The sequence below is a fragment of the Pogona vitticeps genome, chromosome 4, assembly GCF_051106095.1.
Source record: "Pogona vitticeps strain Pit_001003342236 chromosome 4, PviZW2.1, whole genome shotgun sequence".
Lineage (NCBI taxonomy): Eukaryota > Metazoa > Chordata > Lepidosauria > Squamata > Agamidae > Pogona > Pogona vitticeps.
The window spans coordinates 9,411,015-9,422,469 of NC_135786.1; the positions used below are offsets into that span (position 1 = coordinate 9,411,015).

General features: G+C 43.8%; 1 protein-coding gene across 1 annotated transcript; it reads right to left on the bottom strand.

Moving 5' to 3' along the window:
- Positions 1-837: 837 nt before the first annotated feature.
- MRGBP (MRG domain binding protein) lies at positions 838-7,692 on the bottom strand. The gene is made up of 5 exons (XM_020804627.3): positions 7,246-7,692; positions 6,045-6,166; positions 5,018-5,099; positions 4,561-4,635; positions 838-2,447 (listed from the first exon to the last, which is right to left on the bottom strand). The coding sequence occupies exons 1-5, from the start codon at positions 7,604-7,606 to the stop codon at positions 2,257-2,259; spliced, it is 831 nt and encodes a 276-aa protein (XP_020660286.3). The 5' UTR covers positions 7,607-7,692; the 3' UTR covers positions 838-2,256.
- Positions 7,693-11,455: the final 3,763 nt, after the last annotated feature.

An 11,455-nucleotide genomic window follows, 5' to 3' on the forward strand; every position in this document is an offset into this window, starting at 1 on the left:
CATTACAAGGTTCCTTAATTCCTCCTCACTTTCTGCCATCAGAGTGGTATCATCTGCATATCTGAGATTGTTGATATTTCTTCCAGCAATCTTAATTCCAGCTTCGGATTCCTCCAGTCCTGCCTTTCGCATGATGTATTCTGCATATAAGTTAAATAAACCGGGGGACAATATCCAGCATAAACTGTATGCTGCCCATACAGTGCCCCTAAGCATCTGGGATTTCCTATTTACTTCAGTGGAATGGCCAGGTCTACATGCATCCTTTTTTCCAGGGTGCAGTTTTTCTGCCTTTGAAGTGATTAGGAACACACTTGTACAGGCGGCTTTGAGTGTGCAACGGAAATGTTGTAGGACCAAGGAACTGTTGGATTGAGTGACTGCCTACAAAATCATCTGGGCTGGAATTCTTCCTACTGAGAAAAAAAACACGAGTCTAAATTCTATGTCACTGAGATGGAGAATCTGTGGTCTTGTGAATTCACAACAAAGAGTATGGCTCTCATCATCCTTCACCACCTTACCATGCTGGCAAGGGCTAATGGCAGCTGTGATGCATCATCAGAAAGGCTACTTGTTCCATGCTTGCCTTTTCTGCAAGGATTCCAAAAGCAGAACAACATGATGGATTGCCTCCGACGGCTCTCACTGTTATTAAAGAACAGTTTGATACAAAACTCTATCTTGGCCTAGTTCTCACAGGTAAGGGAGACAATCCTGCAAGGGTTTATACCTTCATCAGGGCCTTATTAATTAAGGTGGTATACAGGAAGTGTCAACTGTAATTTTTGGAGGTCTCTAGAATGGACTTAACTTGGTATATAAAAGGAAAGTGCATTGATTATATTACCATTTATTATAATTGACTGTACTACAGTAAAATAGAACAGCTCTTTTTTATTAAATGAGAAAAGTTAACACAAAGGTACAATTGAACAGAGTTCTTCAGCTACTCATTCTTCTTGTTTGCTTTCCTTTAAAAATTGTCTTGCAAATCTACCAAAATAAGGACAGAGAAATTTTTCCCATCTGATTATCCAGACATAATAAATTATCTCGGGTTCTATCATTTTTGCATGAAATCCCAACCATTTAGTTAAAACTAATTCTGAAAAGCGCTAACATGGCAGCATTACTAATAACATTAAAATCAATAATCCTGTGCTTTCGAGTTAATTCTTACTTACAGTAACCGTTTCCAGCATTTTCCAGGTACTGAACACTGGAAGTGGTTTACCATTCCTTTCTTCTAAGGACGCTCTAGGACCATACAGTTTGTCCAAGGCTACACAGGCTGGCTTTTCTTCATGGAGGAGGAATTGAACTTCCAACTTCTAGCTCCACAGCCAGATACCTAAACCACTTCATTAGCGCCACTTAAAAACTTCAGGCAAAATTTAATGTTTTTTTAAAAAAATTAATGATGGTTTGAAAGACACCTGCTCATTATTGTTCCAGTCTGGCAAATGCCTTCTACTTTAACTGATTTTGCTGCCTTTCAGGAAACTATTCACACTGAAAAGTTTGCATCTAGTGCATTCATGTTATAGAAGGTAGATAAAGTAAGAGCTGCTATTTCTTCTACCCATACCAGTTTATGCTGGATCTTCTCTCATTTTATTTTAAACTTCCTGCAGATATATGAAAGAAAAACACAATGCGAGAGTATTCAGTCTGGTTTTAAGACATTTAATAAGCTAGTATATGTAAATACTACCTTCTACAATCTGAAAAAAAATTATCTCTCCAATCTCTTAGCATTGTGCTTCTTTCTTTTATGCAGGTGATCTGTATTCTGGGCATGCATTCCTAGCAAGCTTTGCTGTCATTCGGGATCACAAACTCTTTCAGAACAATAACCCACTAAGACACCGCCCTCCAAGATCTGTTTTAGGGCCTCCCATTCTTCCGTTTGGTCAGTGGCTTACATTCTGCTGGTGGCTGGATATCACTAGATGCAGGCTTACTGCCGTCAGTGAGTAGCAACAGAAGCTCAAGACACCCAAAGCTAGCGTTTTGGCCATTCTAAAAGTTTGTAAAGCCTGCAACCTCCCTCTTGCTCAGATTCTGGGAAGGGGGAAGGCACTGTTCAGGTCCCTTGGAGCTGATCAGCAAGCCATCAGTTCGGAGAGAAGATAGCCAAAACTCATGCCCACTCCTATTTGTCACTCACTTTCCTTTCCTGAGCTAGAGACACTATAAACCTGCTGAGACTCCAGAGTTTAAAAAAGGGCTCCCATCTTCTTCCATCACTGCTTATGTCCGACGCCGTTTTGCAGCACTCGGGCTAGACGGATTGCTGTTTGTATTTAAGACTTTCTCGGTGACTCTGTTTCGCTTTCTCTTATCCCCTCCTTCTTTCGATCCAGATTCAGAGGAGTTCCTCTCTTTCTCCTTGCTGCTTGGTTTTTCAACTGCTTTGGCAAGGCTTCCCAGAGAGGCATAGACTGGAACAAAACCATAGGAAACAGTATGACTTAAGCAATACCTGTCACACCGTGGACACAATCTAAAGTGAAGCCAGATCTATTCAAACCCTTCACCACAATGGCTGCAGCTTTTGTGTACAGTGGGGTCTTGACTTAAGAACGGCTCGAGTTAAGAACATTTTGACTTAAGAACCACTCTCATAGGAAAATATTGACTTGACTTACACACTTAGATTTGAGTTACAAACTGAAAAAAACCCACGTGGGAGGCAGGGAAAGTGCAAAATTTGAACTTTCAGTTAACTGTTGGCCAGTGAAAAGGGTGCCTGTCTGCTTCCTCACTCCTCCCAGCGTTTAGAGAGTGGATTGGGAGACAGTCTTCAGACAGTCTTCAGACTGTCTGGTACTGTACTGCCTGGACTGTATTTTCCCTGCCTTCCCTGAACTTTCTTGACCCAAGAAAAAAAGAAACAAAATATCCCCCTCTAGTGATCGAAGGCAGAATAGCAGCTTCCCATTAGTTTCTATGGACGGAAAAGAGCAGATACGGATCAAATGGTTCTCAATGCATTCCTATGGGAAATGCAGATTTGACCTGAGAACTTTTTGACTTGAGAACCGCCTTCCAATACGGATTAAGTTCTCAAGTCAAGACCCCACTGTATTTGTAATAAATAAATAAATATGAAGATGCACTTAATTATTTGTCCATCCTGAACTTTAAAGGGGGCTGTGGTGTGAATCAGATAGCATAATACATAGAATAATGCCATTTCTTCAACCATTTGTATGGCTAATAATCAGCTTTGTGTAACCAGGCCATTTTGCAGAGATCAGACGTACTAGTTCTGTGATTCTGGGTGTAGCGAGAGGTCAGCGACTGGTGTATTTTATTTGAACTTCTTAGCTGTTTTTTTTAGCAGCCGCTTAATACAATACTGTTCCTTTTGAGGAGTATTATGTTGATGTACAGGTTCTCTCTAACACACACACATAATACAGTACTAACATTGTGGTTACATGTTATGTTGCATGTTTGTACATTACTGATTTTACTGGAATGCACTCTGGTGTAGTGCACGACAGAAATAAATACATGAATTGTATTCTCAAAGGCTTTCACAGCCGGAATCTGATGGTTGTTGTAGGCTCTTTGGGCTGTTTGGCTGTGTTCTGGATGTACATGCATACTTGCATACATACATTTAGATAGCAAATTTATCCTCAGCTAGTATTGCAGCTGCCATGGTTATACAAACACACACAGTAGAGGGCTGAGCAACCTTTGGCATCTCCCTGTTTTTCCAAGGATTTTTGCTGAGGTTCCAACCTGACATACTAAAATTTCAGTGTAAAGCAGGATTGGGAAACCTACAAACCCCCTGATAGTCTTGGATTGCAATTTCCATTGTTCCTGAACACTGGCCATACTGGCTAGGGTTAATAAGTCCTGGACCATCATTGGTATCAATAGATTAGTGGGCTAGTTTAAAGGAGCAAATCGTTTTAAATGTAATAGGAGAATGCCTATAGGAAAAGGCAGTATAAAATGCCTAGGTGAACAAAAAGCTAATCCAAAATGAAACATGATTTCAGTTTATAGCTTCGTTGCAATCTTTGAGAGGTGAAATTCAATCCAGTTTATGGGGAGAGATGTGGCTGCTCCATCTGTTTTGGGGGAGCCTGTACAGAAGACGACATAGCTTTGAACTGGGGATTATCTAATTAACAAGATGCAGTTCCATAACCCTGGTGTCTCTTAGATCTAATTTACACACTATAGATGTCCGCATGCTGATTCAACACAGGTCATAAGGAGACTGCACAAACCAAAACAGCAGACTAGGAACAGTACAGTTGTCACTGCCCAGAAAAAAACTACAGGCGCACAATCTACCCATCAGAAATATGCTGGAATGCTATCATGGTATTTTGCTCCTTCCTGATTAGCACTAAAGCAACTGCAGGAGAAACAGTGGTATGTCAGTCCTTACCCTTGCAACATTCCTGCACATTAGGGCATGTGGCTGGCATTATACCCCACATATGCCGCTGAAAAGTATGCCTCCAGACATTACAGAGATGGTACTTATCTTACATATGTGGCATAATTTCTGTGTGCTAAAATTACCTTCATCAGAACCTGCATGTGACTCCAGCTCTTCTTTTATTTCTTCTTTCACATCATCTTCAATCATCACTTTTCCTGTGGACATATTTAGAAGCACACCAATGATGGGAAAGAAATTCATTGACAGAAATTCAGTGTCCCTTCACTTTTGTTAAATTCTACAAAAATTGTCAAAGCATAGCCATAGCACTTATCTCAACAAGATTAAAGGAATAATTCCCTGCCTGCTATTCCCCAATATGGTTCTTTCAAACCATTTCAGAGTTACAACCAGATTCTGAAGCAGTGGCTGATGAGTAACTGGAATAGAAAGTTAAGTTTCATTGAGCTTCACGATGCTTACCTGAGCTGACATTATAAAACCACACTATAAGACTGAGCCATGAAAGAGTCTTACGATCAGTCCCATGTTAAAGAAATGCACAGGGTCGTTACATAAACTGATGTTGGCTCTTACCTTCCTTTACCTCTTGAATAATTTCTTCAGGGAGAATGAAATTTTTTTCTGAGTTGGGGAAGGGGAGAATCTCAGATTCATGCTTAGAGATTAAAAAAAGAAACTTGATTAGGTCCAAAATTCATCCTGTACTAACAAACAGAAAAGTTAAGATATTTACAGTCATCAGATAACTTTTTGAATCAGTGCTTGTGCAAGGTAACTGAAAGTCAACAAGGGAAAGATTTATCTCTAACAATGGAGTTATATGATAATTTAGAATTCTTTTTCATCTACTACACATGAAAAAAATAACACCGTACTTTTTAATGGAATGCTACAGATTTTAAAGAATCCTAGCAAGATAGATGGATATTATTTAAAATAGATGAATATTTTCCTTGTTGCATCAAATGCCATGGTATTAAAGATTCCGTATGATGCTCAGAGGAATCTTAATTGTAAGAGCCTCATGGCGCAGTGGTTAAACTGCACAGTGCAGCCAAAAACTGCTCATGACCCAGGGTTCAATCCTAGGTAGTCGGCGCAAGGTTTGCTCAGCCTTCCATCCTTCTGAGGTCTGTAAAATGATCACCTAGCTCATGGTGGGGAGGGGACAATGTGCAGCCTGTATAATTAACTTGTAAACCGCCCAGAGAGTGCTTTAAGCACTCTGGGGTGGTACATAAGTAGCATGCTTTGCTTTTTTAAATGAAGGTGCTGAGTACAGTGCTGACAATCTATACATTTCTAAAAGGCAGGAGATTAATAGATTCCTCCCCCCCCCCACTTCTGCAGATTTAACAAAGTTTTCAGAGCAAGGGTAGACAAGGCTTTGGGCAAAAGTGTCAACAGAACAAGCTGCCTCTCTTCAAGCAGGAGAACCTAACATGGAACAATCTTGCAATGATTAGGGGAAATGTAGCCAAACGTCTGTTACTGCTTGCAGTACAGATCACACATGAGAACGCAACTTGTTTGATCGCTAACTTTTAGATCGGCGTCAACATAAGCAATTATGCTCAGCTTCTTGGCTGGCAGCACTCACCAGTGCCTGCATGTCGTACATGGTGCTCAAGTGGTCCCAGATGACTTTGGAAGAAATCTGCCTCCCAATATTCTGGCTGAACTTGTCCCGGATACAAATCATATGAAAATGGCGATTGACACCTGAAGGAATCACAGAAGGGAGAAAAAAAGGGGGAGCAAGTTTCACCAATAGTACTAAATCACAGCAGAAGCATCTGATTATGAAAATGTATCCTATGGTATTACAGAAGAACGTTTTACAGTATGGGAGCGATAAGCCATGGTCGAAACAAACATATTGCAAGATAATACTTCCTGAGTCTCGTGGTGCAGTGGTTAAATTGCCATAGTGCGGTGAAGACAGCTGATGGCCGGAGTTCGATCCTAGACTCGGGGAACTGGCTCAAGGCTGACTAAAACCTCCATCGTTCCAAGGTGTGTAAACCGAGTACCCAGCTTGGTGGAGGGAGCAAAGAATAGCCTGCATCATTAAATTGTAAACTGCCCAGGGAAAGCTTTAGGCACATTGGGGCAGCATTTAAGCATATTTCAATGGATGTCAAGAAGCCAGCAATTTTTGTGCATTCATCTGTAAGGCTACAGCGCACTTCAGGTACACCCGAGATCAGGAGGCACAGAGATGCACTGCTTTTCCTGCTTGATTCAAAGAGCAGAACCCTCCAGGTCAATTCATTCCCTCCCATTTGCACAGACACCCACACTCAAAAGAAGTTCAAAAGGCAGCAGGAAAAGAGGAAGACCAAATAGGAGATGGACTGATTCCCGAAAGGAAGCCACAGGGTGGAGTTTGCAAGAGCTGGGGACAGCCAGTTTTGGAGATCCCTCGTTCGTAGGGTCGCCCTAACTGGGCACAACCGTGATCTGCCGCAAGATCCTTGGTGCAATGGGATCGGGAGACGACATGAGCACCCATGAAAAGGGCAGCAACCGATCCTCTGAAACCTTCCCGTGCAGAAAACAAGCATGGAGCCGAGAGCCTTGCAGTCCCCGAAAGCTGCCTGAGACCCCCAGGGTTTTTTTTTGGGGGGGGGAGGAAAGAGGGCGCCGGAACACAGCCTCGAGGGGGCTTCCCGGGAGAGAAGCCTCCCTCCCTACCCGGCGCGCGCGGCCTCCTGGGTCTCCCTCTTCCCCGCCCCTTTTCCCGGCCGGCGCCCCCACTCGAGCCCGAGGCTTGCTCCGCGGCCTGCTTTTTCTCTCACCGACGGGCTTGTGGCCCAGCATGGCGTGGAAGAGGCAGACCTCCACCTCGGGGCTCCACACCACCGGCACGGGCAGCGGAGGCGGCGGCGGAGGCGGAGGAGGGGCGGCGGAGGCGGCCGAGACCGTCGTCATCGCCGCCGCCGTCATGATCTGGGCTGCCGGCGCGCTCGCCACGGCGACCGATGAGGAGACGGAGAGGCTCCCCGCCACCGCCGCCGCCGCTTCCTCCGGCCCTGCCTGCGGGACCGGCTCCGGCGCGGCCGAGACGGAGCCCGGCCCGATGGCGGGGCAAGGAGGCTTCCCCTCCGCCGCTGTTGCCGCCGCCGCCGCGGCCCCAGCCGAGCTTTCGGCTTCGCCCATCCTCGCGGCCTCCGCCGGAACGGCCGACCCGGAGGGGAGCGGAGCGGAGCGGCCCCTGCCGGCCGGCCAACCGCCCGGCCTGCCTCGCTTGCCTGCCTGCGGAGGAAGGCGCCGGCGGCGGGGCGCCCAAGGCCTCGATTGCGACCTGCCGGGCCTCCAGCCCTGCCTCGAGGCGCCGCCCTCTGACAGGGGGAGACCCGGCTTGTCCTCCTCTCGAGGCGAGGCGGAGAAGCCTGTGGTTTTTAATAAATACACTATTTATTTATTTAATAAATATATGTAACGGGGGGGGCGAGAGAAAGGGGGAATGCACTCTGCCCGTGCTCAGGAGCACTCGTTCCAGCCAAAGAGCCAAACAGGGTTGTCCCGTCTTAGACGTAGACCTGTTGAGTGAAATGGGACTTGTCCTTGGCCTGTCTCTCTGAGCTGTTATATCTTGATCTTGTCTTCAGGAGTATTGGCTACCAGTCCCACTTTGGTCACATCTGAAGACTTGACATATACACCCTGCACTCTTAATTATTTAAGTCATTTTGAACAATGCTCGGCCCATAACAAATCCCCCATCTCATTTAGTGTTTTTTTTGGGGGGGGGGAAGATGGAAACTATTGGTGACCCACCCTTTGGGTACAGTCCATTGGCCAGCTACAAATCCACCAAGCAGGAGCCTTGCTTGCTTATTGATTGATTTGATTTGATGTTTTCTATTAGCAATTCTGCTTAAAGAGCCTTGTGTCTGCATTTTTTATCAACTAACATTTCTCTGCAGAAGGTGTTTCTCAATGGAAGTTGGGTCTTATGTTTGTGCCTCTGGTTTCTGATGCCAACAAGGAATAATTTAGATGGGGTTCAATTCAGTGTTATGTAGGTACCAAAAGAAAAAAGAAGAAGAAATAGCACCACAGTTTCACAACACAAACACCTCGGTTTTGACTGTCAATCAGTACTTTGTATGGCACATGTTTATCAATCCCTTCTCCTGGTGTAACCAAGATGTAAAAGCACACACGGTTGTTATAATCCACATGTTGCACTCTTGTCCCCTTGTGTGTGTTTGTGTTTTTCCTTTTAAGCTTGGAAGGATGAAGCAGTCTTTATTACTTACCAGACCAGTTGCTTCTTATTAATTTGAAATCTTAATTTGCCAGCTGGCATTAACATAAATACAAGCATGAATTATTCAGATATCACAGATTCAAACATCAGACAAGTAATCAACAGCTAGAGCAGAAACTCTAAAAAAAACATTTTTGTTTTATTTTTTTCTTAGTACAAACAACCTTAACAAGAGGAGGAGGAGGAATAAAAGGTGCTGACAAACACAGCATCCATTTGCAAAAGAGACTAATTCATACCTTAGAAAGCCTTTGAGAATACATTCATACCTTAGAGTTTGTCATAATGACAGTTTCTGTTTGAACACTTGTAGGGAGTTAATGGAATCAGGTTGATAAACATCACAAATGTGAAAAATGCGGTTTTGAATCAGTAATCCATCTTAATTCTTGCTGAGAGTTTAAAATGAAAGAGATGTATTTCAAGTCTCAATATGGATGTTAAGGGAACTTATTTATTGTGTATCTCTGATCCATTACACTCTTAATGCAATAGAGCTTCATAAACTTGCTGCATCCTTAACTTTCAAATTCATAAGTACTGACATTTCTTATACCCTGTCACAAATTATCACATAATTGGTGATCACTGCTAATGGTGCAGCTAAAAAAAATCTTGTGAAAATAAGTACTGTAAAGGATTTGACTTTATGAAGCTCTTATCTTTATCCCTGTGATATTTCAAAATATGCTTTATCTTTTATTCATTTTCTTTTGCATATTTTTAGTGTCTGCTACATATAATCCCAACAAATTACAGGAAAAGGTTGCATAGCAGAGAGAATCAGACAGTTTTGTGACATCAAAAGCAAAAAGCAAAGTGTGCTGCTTACATACCGCCCCATAGAAAGTTCTCTCTGGGTGGTTTACAGTTTAATTATGCAGGCTACACATTGAGCACCCAGCAAGTTTACTGACCTTGGAAGAGTAGAAGGCTGAGCCAGCCTTGAGCTGGCTATCTGAGCCCATTGGGATTGAACTCAGATAACGAGCAGAGTCTTCACTGAAGTGCTACAGTTTAACCACTGTACCACGAGGCTCCTCGAATGCAAGCTGTGTCTTCATTGAGGAACTGCGTGACAAAATGAATAAAATCAGGAAAAAATTCATACAATTTCCTCTGGCTCACAAGCAGGTCTTTAGTAATGCAAATGGCCCTTAATGACCCACTCAACTAAGCTACACTGTAAGTGGGATGTGTGTATTGTAAGTTACTAAGCTACTTCTAAGGTATGATCCAGTGAATGAATGACTTTCCAAAGCTCCCATTACTAATAGCCCTGCTTAGGGCTTGCAGAGTTGGCCCATCCCATATTTGGCCTTTCTTTTTCCTACCGCCTTCAACTTTTCCTAGCAGTTTGGTCTTTTCAAAGACACATGACTTTGTGAACCTTTCACTCAATGATCTCTTGGCACTCTCTCCCTAGATCTAGAGCTGGATAAATGCATTGGCAAAGCAGCTACCATGTTCTCTAGACTAACAAAGAGAGTATGGCTTAATAAGAAGCTGACGGCACATACGAAGATCCAAGTCTATAGAGCCTGTGTCCTGAGCACACTCCTGTACTGCAGTGAGTCCTGGACCCTTTGTGCATGGCAGGAGAGCAAGCTGAACACCTTCCATATGCATTGCCTCCGACGGATTTTCGGTATCACCTGGCAGGACAAAGTTCCAAACAGAGTAGTCCTAGAACGAGCTGGAATTTTCAGCATGTATACATTACTGAAACAGCGACGTCTACGTTGGCTTGGGCATGTCGTGAGAATGGCTGATGGTCAGATTCCAAAAGATCTCCTGTACGGAGAATTAGTGCAGGGAAAGCACACCAGAGGGAGACCACAGCTGCGATACAAGGAGATCTGCAAGCGGGATCTGAAGGCCTTAGGAATGGACTTCAAGGGATGGGAAACCCTGACATCTGAGCGTTCAGCCTGGAGGCAGGCGGTGCATCATGGCCTCTCTCAATTTGAAGAGACCCTTGTCCAGCAGGACGAGGCAAAGAGGCAGTCCCCAAAGCAGCAAAATCAAGGAGCTGGACAGGGGACAGATTGGATTTGTCTTCAGTGTGGAAGGGATGGTCATTCTCGTATTGACCTTCTCAGCCACAGTAGACGCTGTTCCAAGAGGGGAATGCACTTTCATTTTCGTTCGGAAGAACGCCAGTGAAAGTTGAATAGCTAGTGAGCTGTAAAAAACTACTGTACAGTACTTTGTTTTCCTGTGCTGTGAATCTTTTGCTTTGCTTATGAGAAAAAAAATAAAGATAAGAGTTCTAAAAGTTGGACACGAGAGCCATCAGAGAAAAAACCATCAGATCGTAGCCTCGAATGCTTAAGACGGATGGAGGTGGAATCCCCTGCTCCTAAAGTAGTTTCTAAAGAGACTCGGGAAGCTGCTGAAAAGGAGAGGGGAGAGCTACCTCTCTGAACACTTATTGAAGTCAGCATGGAAAAAAAGATTGTCGAATTAACAACTTGTGTGAAAGATCTGGCTAAAGATATATCGTGCCAGATTGATAGAAAACTGGAACAGGTTCTTTCCAAAATAGACTCTTTAGTGAAGGAATGTCAACAGATGGGAAAGGACATGAAAGCAGTCCAGGGAGAAGTACAGGGGATGAAGGCAAGCATAGTATAAGTGGAGGACAGCGTAAAGCAAATGGAAGATCTATCAAAACAGAACGAAGGGAAAACAAAGGCACAACAACAGAAGAGAGACAACTTGCAAAAGAC

What these genes read in the sequence shown, in the direction of transcription:
- MRGBP (XM_020804627.3), bottom strand. Translation starts at nt 7,606, where the DNA reads ATGGGCGAAGCCGAAAGCTCGGCTGGGGCCGCGGCGGCGGCGGCAACA. An exon ending in GCTGGGCCACAAGCCCGTCG is followed by an intron (nt 6,167 to 7,245) that starts GTGAGAGAAAAA and finishes TGATTCCTTCAG; the next exon opens with GTGTCAATCGCCATTTTCAT. An exon ending in TATTCAAGAGGTAAAGGAAG is followed by an intron (nt 4,636 to 5,017) that starts GTAAGAGCCAAC and finishes ATATGTCCACAG; the next exon opens with GAAAAGTGATGATTGAAGAT.